The sequence below is a fragment of the Anabrus simplex genome, chromosome 1 (genome assembly GCF_040414725.1).
Source record: "Anabrus simplex isolate iqAnaSimp1 chromosome 1, ASM4041472v1, whole genome shotgun sequence".
Classification (NCBI taxonomy): domain Eukaryota; kingdom Metazoa; phylum Arthropoda; class Insecta; order Orthoptera; family Tettigoniidae; genus Anabrus; species Anabrus simplex.
This window is the reverse complement of record NC_090265.1, coordinates 413,815,705-413,833,538: the sequence shown is the minus strand read 5'-3', so window position 1 is coordinate 413,833,538 and position 17,834 is coordinate 413,815,705. Positions and strand designations below refer to the sequence as shown.

Genomic DNA, 17,834 nt, shown 5'->3' with positions numbered 1-17,834 from the left:
GCTATTCATCAAGAAGTTTGGACATTTTCCCACAGATGACACTTCTAAAAAACTATGATCATGCACCCTGGTGCGAGGTGTAAGAAATTATAATTTAAGGTAGTTTTGTATTTCTAGGGTTTTGTAACTGACTGATGTTCATTTATTTTTGGGTTGGCAATATTTCCTTTTTCTTTCCACCAGTTTTTTAATCTAGCCAATCCCTAATTTCTGTAATTAATTTTCCACCTATCACAGGCTTCTTGTTCGATTCGGAGTGTTACTTTTGAAATCTACCAATAAAATTGAGAGGGTGTGGCTAGTTTAGTCTTGAATGATCTCAAATCTTCCCTGAGGGTTTATAAACTGTGGCTTTTTTTTCACGTTTCTTGGCCGACGTCTATCTGAGTGTGTGTGTTAAGCAGAAGGCGGGCGGCCTCTTTCGTCAGCAGCTAGAACATCTACAAGGTAATGGCCACATAACTTTATTCTTTCTTGCTAACTCCGCACTTTAACCCGAGGGAAAGGTCCGACTCTTTAGTATGTTGTAACAACTTTTCTAAAATGTAATGTTCTTCCGGCTAATGTAAAACCTTCATAAAATCTTTAACTGATAATCGGGGATAGAGAGTGAATTACCCTCTCGAGCTCCCCTTCATCTTGGTATGGGGTGACTACGTTTTTCTCTAACTGTTTTTTTCTACTGTAATGTGTTAATGCTATTTCTATACGAGTCACGTCAGTAGTTTGGGAATAGCCTCTGTTTCATCGGCCTAGAGCCCTTTAGTTTTTAAGTGTTCATTATATTGGAGCGCAGTGTGCCTCCATTCACTTTGTGTTTGGGCCAGTTATCTAACCTGTTCTTTTTCCATGAAGGCCCAGTAGGTTGGGTATCATATACCCCTGTATAAATTTATTTTCAAATTGTAAGTTGTGACTTGAGAAGCCAGTAATTGTAAGTTGATGTTGCCTTGAGTAGGCTTGGAAAACTGAGAGCCTCAAATTTGGATCTTTCTTGTATTGTTTTTAGTTTGTCATTGTACCTGATGCTTCATTATTATGAAAAATTGTTAAGTTTGAAGTTCTGAAAATATAACCTTCAGTTTAAGTTTTAAATTAATTTTGATATTGTAGTTAGACCCATTCAAGCCCGCACCTTCTTTCATCACCTCTGCGTTCCACAGATACCCCGGAACAATAAAAATAATGATAAATTAAAACTAACATACTGATATTGGTTAACAAGTCTTAATCAATTGTAAACCTCCCTAATACACCATTAACAAAGGTAGAAAATGTTGTAAGCCCGATATCCTATTGTGGTAAAACTTTCAATAATCATATTTAATATAATAGATAAAATAATTGGAGTTACGATGATCTATAAATTGTGTTAATATATTAATGTTTTGTGTCCTTGGACATATAACGCCCATATACTTATCCTGCTTATATATTAGCATGCTCAGTTTATGATGAATAAGGTACCAGTGGACAAGATTTTTAAAGACTTGTGACATAGCAAATGACGTATTAACACACAAAGACTGCCAATATGGTGCCAAGAAACATCACCAATAGGTCATTAGTGTGAAACATGTATATATTCTTTGTAGATTGTTTTTTTAAAGAAGAGAGGTTTTTTTTTTTGCTATTTGTTTTACATCGCACCAACACAGATAGGTCTTATGGCGACGACGGGATAGGGAAGCCCTAGGAATGGGAAGGAAACAGCCGTGGCCTTAATTAAGGTACAGCTCAAGCATTTGCCTGGTGTGAAAATGGGAAACCACGGAAAACATCTTCAGGGCTACCGACAGTGGGGTTTGAACCCACTGTCTCCCAGATGCAAGCTCACAGCTACACGCCCCTAAACGCACGACCAACTCATCCGGTAATAATAAAGATAATGCAAGTGCGAGGATAGAAAAAGAATGATTGAAGAGAACAGTATATGTATCATAGTGAGAATAAAGTTGTTATACAAAAAAGTACATGTGTTCTCGTGTGATATTTTTCTTTCGTAAAGAATTTTAAAAATTGCATACTGAGAATGATAAAAATGAGATTTTAAGTAAAGGGCCAAAACATAACTGGATAAATGCTGAAAATAAAAGTGATTGGATCACAACCATAGCAGAACAGAGCAGGCAATTAATAAACTTCAAATAGAGAAACAATATGAAATAAAAAAGAAAATTCACAATATGCAAAAGGACCAAAATCAATCAGCTGACCATGCCACCCTATCCTGTGCTAACCTTTCCTTTTTTACGTAACTACCACTTCTTACATCTAATCTAATCTGTTTGGCATATTCATACCTTGATCTACTCCTGCCATTTTTACTGCCCCAAAAACTAACTGAACAAGCCCTGGATCTCTTTTAAGATGTGTCCTATCTCTTGTTCTGCTCAAATCTTTCCAAACTGTTCTCCATCAGTTATAATTTTCACAGTGGTTTGTATTAAAGAGAACTACAATAAAATGAAGAAATAGTTCCACCTGTTCATTACACATTTATTATGGTAACAATAGGTTAAAACACCATGCTACAGTTTAGACTTTTCTTGAAAGTCATCTTCAACCACAAATGATTCTCCTCTCACCAATTCAATTCAGTATCTCTTCATTTGTGATTTAATCTACCCATCCCACCTTCAGATTTTTCTGTAACACCACATTTCAAAAGCTTCTATTCTCCTTCTTTCTGAGCTAGTTATCGTCCATGTTTCACTTCCATACAATGCCACGCTCCAGACGAAAGTCTTCAAAAACATCTTTTTAATTCTTATATCAATGTTTGAATAAAACAAATTTATTTTCTTAAGAAAGGCCTTCCTTGCTTCTGCCAGTCTACATTTTATATCCTCCTTACTTCTGCCATCATTAGTTATTCTACTACCCAAGTAATGATATTCATCTACTTCCTTTAGGACTTCATTTCCTAATCTAATATTTCCTGCATCACTATAATATGCATTTGTTTAATTTCATCAATATGTATCCAAATATTCCTATAAATGATATTATTAAACTCGTTGATAGCAATTTAAATAAACACAGTAAACTGAATAAAGTTGAATTGTATGAATTTTTAAAAAAAATTTAAGACTTGTTTTGAAAAATAATTATTTTATATTAAATTAAATATTTTATCAACAGAATGGATTATCAGGAATAAAAAATAATTAATTTTAAAGGTATAATTTATTGGGAAAAGTATATTTATGATACCGTTATCATTTCAGACTAACAACATTCAGATGGAAACTCACTATTAAATTATCTTAATTCCATAGACCCTTTTATTTCACAAAAATCAGGAATTACTTAGACCTTACAATAACTAAAAATGAAGATCATTTTCCTTTCAATACTTTTAGGAAACCTACTTTTTCCGTAAACACTATAAAACAGAATTCCTTGCATCCAGGCACCCATAAAAAAGCTCTTTATAGTTTAATTAATAATAATAATAATAAATAATGTTATTTGCTTTATGTCCCACCAACTACTTTTATAGTTTTCGGAGACGCCGAGGTGCCAGAATTTTGTCCTGCAGGAGTTCTTTTATGTGCCAGTAAATCTATCGATACAAGGCTGACATATTTGAGCACCTTCAAATACCACCGGCCTGAGCCAGGATCAAACTTGCCAAGTTGGGGTCAGAAGGCCAGCGCCTCAACCATCTGAGCCACTCAGCCCGGCAATATAGTTTAATTAATAGAGACATGGGGGATGATCGTTGCTCACGTCCGTAGGAATTACCTCCTCAATACCCTACACGTGTCCCCTGGGTGGTGCTAAGTGGCAGCCAAACTATCAAAGTTATTGATCTCCTGGCCATAATGCACATGGATAATACTTCAGAAGTAAATATCAGTCCTTTTGAGGACCACCAGACATTGAAACTAGGACAGAACATCTGTATTTGTCAGATCAACATAGAAGGCATCAGTATATCTAAATGCTAACATATCTCAAGGCTCTTATGAAAATATAAAGTAGACGTACTTCTTGTACAAGAATCTCACACAGAGAATGAAGATCAAGCCAGAAACAGAGCAAGAATTCCTGAATATGATGTGATAGGGATAACCTATCATCATCATTATGGTAATACATGTTCATAGTAATATTGCAGATACCTGTCTATTAACAACATCAACAGATGATGACATCCATACAATTACAATCAAAGTTGGTGAATTAATAATTGTAAATGTGTACAAACCTCCTCTAATCCTTTGGCCATCACATGTCCTGGAAGCTTATCAACATCCATCAGTTTACTGCGGTGATTTCAATAGCCATCATGCTGACTGGAAGTACAACTCAAATGATATAAATGGAGAACACTTGTCAAACTCGGCAGATGAAAACAACCTTCACCTAATTTTTGATGTCAAAGATCCATCCGTACCTTCCGATCAGCTGCTTGGAACAAAGATTTCAATCCTGACCTTATTTTTGTCTCCAAGGATACTACAAATCAACCCTTCATGCCAACTGAAAGGTTCTTCAAGGCTTCCCCAAAAGCCAGCACAGACCTGTTCTCCTTGAACTTGGTATCCAGGACCCTGTAATCTCATCTTTTCTTAGACCAAGATGGAACTTCCAGAAAGCTGATTGGCAGAATTTTTCCATAGATCCTGACAAATGCTTGAGATGGATACCATCCATATTATCTAATTATAAGCGGTTTGCAGGTGCTGTAATTTCAACAGCTAAAAAACATATCCCAAGACGTTATCGAAAGAAGTATATACCTGGTTGGAATAAAGAAAGACAGGATCTTTATAAAGAATTTCTCAAAAGTGGTGACAATGAAATTAAAGAGGAACTGCTCAGAACACTTGACGGAGCTCGTCGGGAGAAATGGATGAAAACTACAAAAAAATCTTGACTTCAAACATTCCAGTAGGAACTTATTGGAAGCTTGGAGCTAGCCCACCTGTTCAGAGGAGGGAAGCCCTGGTATCGTCTAACCAAGTTGCTGATCGAATCAGCTCTTTATCAAGATCTCCGAGAGATAAAATATATACAATAATGGTAAAACAGGAACTTAGAAAAGTCAAAGTTAATTGCCAAACTCATACAAAATATTCACAACCATTTATGCAAGAAGAGGTTAGTTCAGCACTTAAAAGCATAAAAGCTGGGAAAACCTGTAGGTTTGATGGTATTCATAATGAATTCCTACTGAATACTGGTCCATATGCCAAACTATGGTTAGCAAGGTTCTTTAGTGATATTCTGAAGACTGGTCGCATTCCTAAAGAGCTAAAGGAAACAAAAATAATAGCAATTCCTAAACCCAGAAAGGAAACTAATAAGATAGAAAACTATCACCCTACAGCTCTCCTCAGTGCTTGCTATGAACTACTGGAAAGAATTATTCTAAATCGAATCAACAGCAAAATTATGGATCATATCCCACATGAACAAGCTGATTTCCGAACAGGGAGGAGCTGTACAGATCAAGTTCTTAGTCTTACAACTTATATCGAGGCAGGCTTTCAAAATGGTATGAAGACGTCTGTAGTATTTATTGATTTGACAGCAGGCTATGACACGGTATGGAGAGAGGGCCTCCTTTTAAAATTCTTGAGAGTGATCCCCTCCAGAACTCTAGCCCAATTAATAAATAACATGCTATGTGATAGATATTTCCAAATTATCCTGGGCAAGGAAATCAGTAAGCCCACCAAAAACTCGACATCCAGCTCAATACTACAATGCATGCAATCACAGGTTGTCTAAAAACTACACCCAACATTTTGGCTTCCAACTTTAAGTCACATTCATCCACGTACACTGAGAAAACAGGACGACTTGTTATGTGAATATAAGAAAATATTGGATCACTTGGACCTTCCAATTCATGACTACATTCCAAGTGCAATATCTGGCAGGTTAAAATCCATACATCCAGCAATAAAATCTGCTGTTGAACTTTTCAATAAGAGCTTCAATATAAATGATCATTGGGAAGAAAAATGGATCCAACATGCACCACCAGACGTTATATAACTGTTTGAAATACTCAAATTAAACCAGCTGGTTTTGATCTGCCTCGACGTATGTGGAAAACTGCAACAGGATTCGTACAAACCATGGAGTATGTAATGACCTCCTCTACAAACGGAACAAGATTTCTGATCCATCTTTTGTTCGTGGAATGACTCCCCAGACCATCCAACACATTGTGCAGCAGTGTAGTATTAGGTCATACTTGGGAGATCTGAAGGACTTTCTAACGCTAACTCCAGATGCTGTTAACTGGATAGACAAATTAACTCTCACTATATAAGTGCATACATTGTCATTGTATACTCCGTTTCACGTCTAATAGTAATAACGCCCTAGTTGTTTTAGTATATAATTTATATATTGTTGTATATTCCAATGTGTTGCCATACGCTAAATAATAATAATAATAATAATAATAATAATAATAATAATAATAATAATAATAATAGAGCCATGAAGATCCCTCTCTCCACCAAGGATTTAAGAGAGAAATTAACATGATCTATAATATAGCGAGTAAGAATGTGGTTATAGCAAGAATTACGTCAACAGAATTATAAATACAATAAAAAGTAAACCCCGTACAAATTTAGAGAAAAAGCAAACAGAGAAAAATGTACTATTTACATCTTATAGTAATAGCATATATCATACCGTCAATACACGTAAGAAATATTTGAATTCAGGAGTTTATACATTAAAATGTGAAGGATGAACGCTAGTTACATAGGTCAGACAGGCAGAAGTTTTCTGATACTGTATCAGGAGCATGTTAATGCTTTAAAAAGAAAAGTATAGAAAATTTTCATCAATGAGTGAGCATATGTCGGATTTTAATCACTCTTATACTTCCTTGAGTAATGATTTGGTCATTTTGCACAGAGCACGAAAAGGGCTGTTACTTAACCTGCCAGTGCACAGGCTGGGTCTGTGAGACCCATGAGTGCGTACTGCAAAGACACAAAGATCTGCTACTCATGCTGCCAGTGCAGAAAGTACCTGTGTTTGAAGCACGCTGTATGTCTGTGCTATGTCCTTGAAAATGACATGTAAATGTTCCGTTGGAGTGAACTGTTAGTTAAGATTAGATTGTACAATTTTCAAACATTTTGAGTTTTTGGTTGTGTATTAATGTGTAAAAATTCAGTTCTAACAAAAAATGCATTGTAAAATAGTATAATTGTGTTTAAATTTGTTGTTTTTTTGATAATAATATGATGATAATGCTACATTTATAACACAATTAACACAATAAGACTGATAAGAATAAAGTAAATTTAAATTACTATTAAGAACGAATTTCAGAATGGGTCTATAAGATCCAACTTGTGCTCTCCATAACATAATGTGACCCATTCACTGGCGGGTTAATATTCTCGACAATATCTACATTAAGATGGACCAAAAAAGTAATCTGAGTTTGACTTTAAATGAAATTTTTAAAAAAAAATTAATATATTTTATGAGGAGTTGTTAAATATATTTTACAAAACTAATAAACAAACTTCCTTCCCTCTTATCTTTGCCCCTCCCATTACCATCGCTTCTGGTTTCAGTCAGCAGCAACGTACCTCAAATCAAGAGCTTTGGAGGAGTGTCAGTGTAACTGCAGGACGTCACAGGACAGTAGTTAATTATTTCTTGCACCCTTGTGACGAAAACAAGAAAATCTATGTCATTCCACATCCAGTTCACCTTTTCAAGAATATTATAGGCATGCTCAGTAATTTATTTATTTATTATGCCTTTGTAGGTGGCAAAATTCGGGATCTGGGCTCTCTCTTACACTTAACCACTGTAGTGATACATCATTGGGAGCAGAGCTTAAGAGTAGGCCAACATAATAATATATAGTAAATAATAATCTACACAATAATATATTACACTTTTCTACCTCACAGTCATTCACTCATCCAGCCATACAAATTAGTTAGCTGCATTCAACAGTTAGCCTTGGCAAGCGGTCTTAAATTTAAGTAATGAGGTGGTATTTCTGACACTGACAGGCAGATAATTCCAAAGTCTGGAACCCTTCACAACTAAAGAATTGTTATACATAGAGGATCGGTGAACAGGAGTAGGAAGGGAAGAACCAGAGCAGGTATTACGGCTTGAAAGGACAAATACTTAAGCTGGGATGAAATGTATAGTGGACTGCTTTCAGTGAGTAGTCAGTATATCTTCATCAGTATGTGATACATTTATCAGGTTTCAGCCATGAACTCCAAGTCTTATGCATTGTCTTAAAGACTGAGTCAACATCTCCCCTCGAAAAAAAGAAAGAAAGAAAGAAAGAAAGAAAGAAAGAAAGAATTTGAATTTCAAATAAGTTTGAATTCACAGTTCCAAAATCTAAGTTCAGCTGCACAGTTCTAATATAACTTGAAACATGCAAGTCCGATGTACACTACTCGGAATATGAACTGATACAAAATATTCAGTCACCTTTATATGATGGATTTCTGTTGAACTTCAGCCATGAAATAGTGTGACAGTATGGGGTGACGAGTATCATACATCAGACTGTAAATAAATCTAAGGCAACAATTAAGCGCTTGCTGAAGTTTCGAAGTCTGCTGTTTTGTTGCGTCACAATAGTCGAGGACGGGAAACAATAGTGACTATATGAGTTTGACTCTCACATTACAAGGCAAAATATTGCTGTTTCCTTTAAGAGAATGAAATATTGAAAATATTTTTTATAAACACTTTTAATATATTCAGACCAATTTAAAGTTTTGTTCATTGTTCCAAGATTTCTCACAGTTTGGCTGAATGGAATAACTCTGCCATTCACCAAAACTGGAGGAATAGTTTCGTATCGTGGTGTGTTCAACAATTTTTGAGAGCGAATGATTGCTTGAGTCTTGGAGGGGTTAAGGAGGAGGGAATTTTTCAAGGACTAAGCATTAAGTCACTGAAGGTCAGCGTTGATGCCTGTTATGCCTTGAGGCAAATCAGAGGTCTTACAGTGATAGTATATTTGGAAGTTGTCCGCATAAAAATGGTAGCTACAATTCTTTAAATGAGATTAAATGTCATTTATGTACAAAATACAGAGCAAACGGCCTAAATGCAAGGTTTCATCAAGGGCTACAACCCATTGTGCATGATTCATGAGGTACAATGAAAAGAAATTAACAGCTTGTTGATCGAAGTAGTAAGATTTCGTCTTGTTTAATAGAGCCTGGATATTTATAGTGTCAAAGGCGCTACTGAAATCGAGGAGAGTAAGTATTGTCACCAGTCTTTGGTTCATTGTGTGTTGTATGTCTTCAGCCACTTTGAGCAGGGCTGCTGCTGTGTTGTGTCCCTTCTTGTCCCTTCAAGCCGGTATTAAAAATTGGCCAAATTTTACCCTACAGTGGGAATAAATTATAGAAAAGTATCGCAATTTTACATGCTGTCACAAACATTGCTATAAGTTCTAAACAAATTGTCTGATTTTGTTCAAAATAAGTGGATACGCAGTTCATATCGTGCAGATGTTGTATCTACGTACAAAAAGGTGGCATGTAAAGTAATAAAATGCCTGATTACCTTCTTGTTGGAATAAAATTTGAATCAACAGGTGTCCATGACCACTCGGGTGAGCATTCACTTATATTACTATCATTATGTACATACATACATACATACATACATACATACATCATAATAGACCGTTATGCCTTTCAGCATTCAGTCTGCAAGCCTCTGTGAATTTACTAAATGTTGCCACAATCCTCTATTTGCAACTAGTGTTGTGGCCTTATTTATTTAGTTCTATACCTCTTATATTTAAATTGTTAGAAACTGAATCTAACCATCATCATCTTGGTCTCACTCTACTTCTCTTACCCTCCATAACAGAGTCCATTATTCTCCTAGGTAACCTATCCTCCTCCATTTGCCTCACATGACCCCACCACCATCATACGTAATTTCCTGCTGTGAATAATCATCTTCACTTGTATTATTTTTACCACTACTTTCACCTAATATGCATTCGAGAGCTGCATTAGATAAATACAGACCGTGTGAGGATGCCGCCATGTTGTTTACAACAACTGACGTTGATGAAACAAATTCTTTTTATGCCAACACAATGCCGCATTACGGTAGAAGATACTCCCCTGCATAGAACGATATCCTGTGCTACGAGCCATGCTAAAAGTTCACGCTGAGAACCAGTAGATGGCACGCAGATGTACATCTAAATCATCGCTAGCCTAGTCCGTACAGGTATATGTCAAACCGCTCCTGGCTTATGTTTTGTAGGTCCGTACACGTACACGTCGAACCGGTTTGAGCGGTTAAAGCCAGATTGCAATGGGACTAGGAGAGAATGGTCGTTTAAGTATTCCAACTCCAGCTCATGAACCAGACACTCAGAGTGCTTTAAAAATTGTAGGTAAAATAGAAATTAGTCTGTAGGTGGATGGTTGGGAGGAGTTCGGCACAGGATAACATTGGATAGTTTGCACAGTGAAGGAAAGGTTCTGTTTTTAAGGCGGTAGTCAAAAATGTGAGTAATGATTGGTAAAACAGCACCAATAATGTTGTGTAAGAAAGTTATAGGGATATCATCCACTCCTCTGGCTTTTGCTTTTAATAGTAACAGGGTGAAACATAAAATGTTGTTGGTCAGGTAAAGGATTAATTATGGAATTGGGTATTGAGTTTGGGGAATTTAGTACATTAGGTAGTATTCTTTCTTCAGTAAAGGATTTATTTAACATATTGAGTGGTATGTCCGGCACATGAGGTTGCTCCTGAGGTTTTCCTATGCTCAAGGAACGAAGCATGTTCCAAGCACTGCTAGAATGCATATTTGGATCATGTTTCATAAGTAAGTAAATTTACGATTTCTAACAATCTATTTAATTTGATTTCTAAGGACCCAATAGTTTTCAAAATCACTTTGGTCACAAGTTCATTTAAAGCGTCAATAAAGTGCATCGTGCTGGGCCATAATGTTTTTAATTTCATTATTTAACCAAGGACAAGATGGGCGAGTAACTTTTATTGTCATTAAGAGGCATGTTTATTGTACAGAGTGTTTACAAGGGAATTAAACTTGTCTACTTTTGCGTCTATATTTTTATAAGTTGCTTTGCGTCGCACCGACACAGATAAGACTTATGGCGATGATGAGACAGGAAAGTGGGAAGGAAGCAGCTGTTGTGGCCTTAATTAAGGTACAGCCCCAGCATTTGCCTGGTGTGAAAATGGGAAACCACGGAAAACCATCTTCAGGGCTGCCGACAGTGGGGTTCGAACCCAGTATCTCCCAAATACCGGATACTGGCCGCGCTTAAGCTACTGCAGCTATCGAGCTCAGTCGCGTCTATATTGTCCAATATACAGACAAGTGGAGTGAGTTCACTATTAAGTTGAAAGAAGATACACGATGGTTCAACCTTTCAATACTATTAAAATAAGAAATGTAAGTTTTACATTCCTACTTAATTATAATTGGTACCGGTTTTGACCATTATTCTTGGTCATCATCAGCCGATCACAAATAAGTATAAAAGACAATGTATAGGTAAATAAAATGTGAAGTTTAAATAATTTCATCAGTTGCTGTATGTGAAGTCAGCAATAAAATAAATGGTGAAATTTAAATAATTTCGTCAGTTGTCTTTTATACTTATTTGTGATCGGCTGATGATGACCAAGAATAATGGTCGAAACCGGTACCAATTAAAATTAGGTAGGAATGTAAAACTTACATTTCTTATTTTAATAGTATTGAAAGGTTGAACCATCATATATCTTTTTTTCAACTCAATAGGAGTATGTCATTCCAGGGTAGATTGTAAGCACCATGTCTTAACTTGTCCATATCAATGTCTTTTGTGTTTCTGGAAATAACATACTTAAGTTTATATTTTGGCATTCGGAGGGAGTAGGATAGGTAAATAAGGTCATGAGTGGAGATGGTAGGGACTGGAATCTGACCGTGAGTTATAACTTTGTTTCGGTTATTTATCACAATGGGGTCAATGAGCGTGTGTGTTGCATATTTATCTGTGTAAGTGTGATTCGTAGGCTCTAGACGGAGGATGGTCATATCACAGGAAGAAAACATGGTCAATAAATTGTTGAGTTTAGTATGTTTTAGTAAGCAGGTTAGTGTTAAAGTCTCCTATGGCAATAATATGCTCGTAACTAGGCAGTAGGTCAAGTCAACAGAATTCGAATTCAGTCATATTTGTTTCTTTGGGTGGTTTGTATACAACAACTATAAGGAGTTTCTGTTGGATAATGATTTCAACAAACATGAACTCTAGCCCTAGCTGTGCATTGTTAGATGATACACATATCACCCGGCTTTTTAAGTCATTTCTGCAGTACATGGCCACCCCATCTCCTCTTCTGCTATCGGATCTGTCGTGTCGTACGAGGGAATACCTCTTTCACTAATGCCATGAATATGGACATTATTTTCCCTCATTATGGCTTGAATTTCATCAAAGTGCGCTACCACGGAGAGTACGTTGACATGGCAGCACTGTAAGCAATTGGTAGAGGGAGATAATACCTGTGGTGACAGGGTGAGAAGGGGATAAAAAAACACACACACAAATAAAAATAACAAACAAACACAACATTGAGCTTTATTGCTCCATATCAATTGTCACTGCTTTCCCGCAGGTTTTTCATGCTGTGCAGTTCCGTAACAGTGGTGATGGATCTTTTCATCCCATTGGGAAGGTGGATCACGTGCAACCATCCTGGGTCCAGACGCGAGTGGTCCCTTGCCAGGTTTAATATACAATAATGGGTTTTTGGAACCTTGAGCAGCCTGAGTGATCCGCCGATCATATTGAAGTGGGAATTAATTCTTTGGATCTAACCAAGTTCATCACATGCATGTTTATTTCTCAGAACCAAACTACAGAACACACACAGTGTTAACTTCATATGACATTAAACTCCGCAGCATAATTTTAACAGATTTAAAAAAGCTAAAGACATATACAAGCTGGACAAACCACCATGTGTATACAACAACGAAGGTATCGTCATTTTAATGGATTTTAAACAGAAATGCAACATCATCACGTACCATATTTTATTTCATATTCATCTGTGCAGGTGTTATAGTCTGTTTTAAAGTTGTTTTGAAGTTATATTGTGTTTGCCCGATTTGACTTATTGGCTAATGATGGCACAAGTTTAGTGCCGAAACTAGTACCTCATATGAACGATATGTGACTCATTCACGTTAATAAATATCTTTGTATTGAATAGGAGGAACCCTCTTAATTTCAATTATTGTAATCTCACTTCAATGCGGATCATGAAATTTCTAAATATCAAGGTTTAATATAGTTTTACAGGTTTTGGTGAGGAACTCGGTAATGAGTACTTTTGTGCCCTTCAGGAGCCACTTCACCTATCACATGCGATCACGTTCTTGGTAGCAGACAAATTTAACTATTATGGGGTGACTGCCTGTAGTTACCACTTCAGCTGTTGAGCGTTGTGTGCCGTTTACGGGGTGATACACAATCTTAATGGTGTACTACGAGTGTGCCATTTTTTATTCACCCTGTATAAGGTGAGTAGGTCATGTTTTTGACATGTATTACTCATTCCTGGCATGGGTAAAACGGGCCATTTATCTGAGTTTCGAAAAATGATGATTGTTGGCTTTTGGAACAAAAATAGAAGTATTTTTTAAACAGCTGCATGCACCTTACCGCACAGCCAAAACACTCAGTTTGTGAGTTGCTATTCATGTTCCTATCTTAATATATGATTCAATTAACAACACTGTTTACCTCTCAGAGCTGTAACCACAGACCTATGTTTAAAGCATCATTGTTGACCCAAACAAAATTATAGAAATGGTACCCCCTTTATCTCCTATTCATTACAGGTACTTATATGCATGGACTTACCACTCACAGAGCTGGCCAGCCCTAAAAGATAGTCCTCTGTTCCCAGTTCTGTAGATGATAGAACTACTGTCTTCACACCCTGACTATGGAGATGTTCCACAGCTTTCCAAGCATCAGCCTCATTGTTGATCTTCAATCCTGTTAAAAGTCTTGAAAAAAAAAAAAAAAGTCATATTCTTATCATAGCCAAGTTGTCCACATTCACTAATTTTAACCCTCCTCATAATACTTACTCTGCTTCAAACTGGTTTGGAGTGATGATATCTGCAAGAGGCACGATCTTGTTCTTGTAAATAGGTAGTAGTTCCTTGGGTACATACATCTGCCCACCATCACCCATTACTGGGTCACACACTATAAACACAATTCTACATTTCAGTAGAGAACCAACACTCCAGCCAAACTATGAGCATGAGAGCTAATGAGATTAATATGCACAATAGTTTGTAACGTGAACACAAGATGTTGAACTTCAGTCACATAAAGCACAAAACTTACATTATTTGTACAAAACTACAGCATTCATTAGTGGATTTTTCAATAATTGAAACTGGTTGAAGGTCTGTCAGTTTCACCTTTCTTGAAACTTTCATATCATATTTCAGGGATTTTAAAATTACTGGTGAGAAATTTACGAATGAACATATTTTGTCTGATATCCTTACACTGCAGAATTATAGAAAATATTTCAGCATAAATGCTTTCAGAGATACAAAATGTAAATGTTTATTTCAGTGTTAAAGAAAAATTCAAGGTATGAACAGGAGAGCTAATGGGATTAATGCATATTAGTGTACATTTCAAACTATTTTATGTTTCACTTTGTTTTGTTCACAGTTTACGAAGGGTTAAAAAAAATATTTATCCATAAGATTCGAACAAAACTTATTTTCCATTCTACCCACTTACGTCAGAAATATGGGGATATTCTATATATCAGTGTGTGGATGTGGTGACAGAATGGTCGCTGCCCTCAATAGCATTCCCTCCAGTGCTTGAGTACAAGCTGTATGTGACTGGAGAGTCAGGAGAAGTAAAGAGAAGCAAGCAAGTGAAAACATTTTACATCCAGTCCTGTGTGTATTCTTTAGGTTGCGAATATTAGCCAACTGAAACAAGTGCAATATGTCATAGCAGACTATTTTTTCTAGCAAGCTTTTGTAATTCCACTAATCTAACTCAATGAGTATATTTGGCAGTCTGGCCGGTCCAGTCCACTAGCGTAATACAGTAGATCGTACACCCAGCGACTCTGCACCGAGTGTTGGGTGATGAGAAATAACTCAAACCCCTAAGAGGACCAACAGCTTCGGGTGAATGAGTTCTCTTAGGTGGGGTGACAGTCCCCTCAGTGTCGGAAACGACACTGGAACCCATCAAGAAGCATCTGTCTCTAGGTTAGGGGCAGCTGTAGAAGACGTCTGTACTCAATGTAAGAGCGGCCTCATCACTTGCTGGCAGCAGCTCTAAAATGCCTTTGGGAGTGGCGAACCCACTATAACAGCCTAAAATGAGTGCAAATAGGGTGAGGTCTCAGAAAATGCTAGAGCATCTCCTGCAGGTGACACACAATTCTTAGCTGTGACAAGCGAGTGACTAGTATCATAATATATCCAAATTGGGACAGTCAACATCCCAACACTGACAGGCAAGACCAAGGAACTGACAGAGTTTATGAAAGAGACGAACATATCCATCCTAGGCCTTAGTGAAACAAAATGGGAGAGGAAGAGGGGAACAAAAACTGAAGGAAGGGTAAAGGCTGTTTTACAGTGGAGGAGGATGCAGTAAATGGAGTAGGAATGATCATTGGAAAGGATATCCTGGAATATGTGGAGGAGGTGAAGAAGATCAATGACAGAATGATCATAGCAAGGATACAGTTTGAGACAGAAACACAAGATCTGTTCCAATCATATGCTCCATAAACTGGAAATAAAGAAAATACAGAACAATTCTTTGAAGAAATGGAGAAATACATAGACGATAACAAAGTAACAATAATCAGAGATCTGAATGCACAAGTGGGAAGAGAAGAAATTCTGGGGCATATGGATAAGGCAACAAGAATAAGAAGGGGATATGTTAATGGGCATCTGCCAGAAGCAAGAACCAATAATAGAAAACACATGGTTCAGGAAGAAAAATAGCCAGAAGATTACCAAGTATGGATGGGGAGACAGAAGAACGAAAATCTTGACTGACTACATATTAGTGGAAAAAAAGGACATTGGAAAGTTCTTATGGATGTTACAGCTATGCCTGCAGAAGCCTTTGGAGGTGACCATAAAGCAGTGATAGCAAAGTTGACAGTAGGCAAGGTCACAAAACGACAAGGAAAAGGAGATTGAAAGATTGAAGTCTAGAGATGGAAGGTAAAGGAGGTTCAAGAAAAAATTACTAAAATTGATACCAAGGACAGATATTAGTCATGTTGAACAGGAATGGAATAATTTTAAGAGTGCATTTGTAAGGTGTGCAGAGAAAACATGTGGAAGAACAACAGGAAAGGTAACAAACAAAGAGATAACATAGTGGAATGATGGAGTGCAAGATAAAGTAAAGGAAAAGAAGAAAACTTGGAAGGAATGGAAAACACTGAAGACTGAAGAGAGTAGAACCAGATATACAGAAGTGAAAAGAGTGGGCAAATATTTAGTAGCCAAAGAAAAGTTGGGAGCTTTCACTCAGGAAGTAAAGGAAGCAGTGGCAGTTTCAGGTATAACGCAATGGAGCAATGAACCTCCAGTTTATATCAAATTGTACTCAGCTACTTCATTTTCACAACTCCCTTAGCAATCTCAAAGCTCTTGCTAAGCCCATCTATCCATAATATAATCGCACTGGCTTTCATTTCATGTGAGCTGCGCAAGGTCTGTGGCTGGATACTCTTCTGGAATGAACCCCCTTGAAAGGCGATCTCTCTGCCCGTACCTAGGTGAAGGGAGTGGCGAGGTGCGGGGAGGACATCAGCCAGCATGTAGACAAGACCAGGATACCGCAGAAATGGATATCTGTGCCTTACGCATGCGCAATATGCCACTCTCTCAAATCTGTCGCAAGTCGTGCTGTTGGGGTTAGAAAACTATAATAGTATGTGCCTGCCATCTGTTGCCCTTACAGGAATTTAACTAGACAACAAAGAATAGGGCACATAATTAGCACTAGTGATGAAAAACATCATTACAACCAAAAGTCACATTGAACTGCCAAATTCCAATTGATAACTTGTCCCAAATATGTCAATACTTACTAAACATGTATTCATTTGCCTTCTTTGGAATAATTACCATTTTGGAGATAAAATTAACTACAAAAATCACTGAGGCAAAGAGTAGAGGGAAGGTAATACCAATGAAAACATTCATTGACTAGCCCACATGAGTTCTTAAAATTAAGTTACCAACATTGTGAACAGTGCGAACATACAACCTGTGTGTGTATTTTTGTGCACTGTAGTTACGTCCACAATCTTTGTGCCCAGGAAAGGTAAGGAGCTACATAATGACTTTGAACAGTGTCCAGTAGAAGAAGAAAAACTTTTCTTGTCTCTCTCTTGAGCGAAAACTTGAGATTAAGAATGCTGGGCACCCAATGCCTGATCTTGATATAACGAGGCAGACTAATAATTAAAGAAACTGTGCATAATTCAGAATGGACGTATACAAAAGAACCGAGTGGATCTGTGGGTGCGAAGTTACTAACAGGCTGTTTTGTTTTCCTTGTTTATGTTTTGTGAGTGATGAAAACAAAGGGACTTGGACCAAAGTCGGAGTGGTAGATTTAGGACATTTGTCCCCCCCCAAAAAGAAAAAAACGCAAAGAAACACGAAAGTTATAAATCTCATACGCTTCCCCAGTAAGAATTCGATCTTCTGGGAAGACACGATATCCAGCAGCAAATTGACTGTGCTTACAGGCAGT

The 17,834-nt window shown here is 37.1% G+C and overlaps 1 protein-coding gene across 4 annotated transcripts in view; it reads right to left on the bottom strand.

Annotated features, from left to right (window-relative positions):
- The window catches only part of Pdxk (pyridoxal kinase), a 177,318-nt gene that overhangs the window by 73,813 nt on the left and 85,671 nt on the right, over positions 1-17,834 (bottom strand). For all 4 annotated transcript variants that reach the window (XM_067135089.2, XM_067135086.2, XM_067135087.2 and 1 more), the window contains exons 4-5: positions 14,144-14,264; positions 13,911-14,059 (exon numbers count right to left, since the gene is read on the bottom strand). In XM_067135089.2, coding sequence (XP_066991190.2) covers positions 13,911-14,059; positions 14,144-14,264 — 270 coding nt within the window. The remainder of the gene's footprint in view (positions 1-13,910; positions 14,060-14,143; positions 14,265-17,834) is intronic.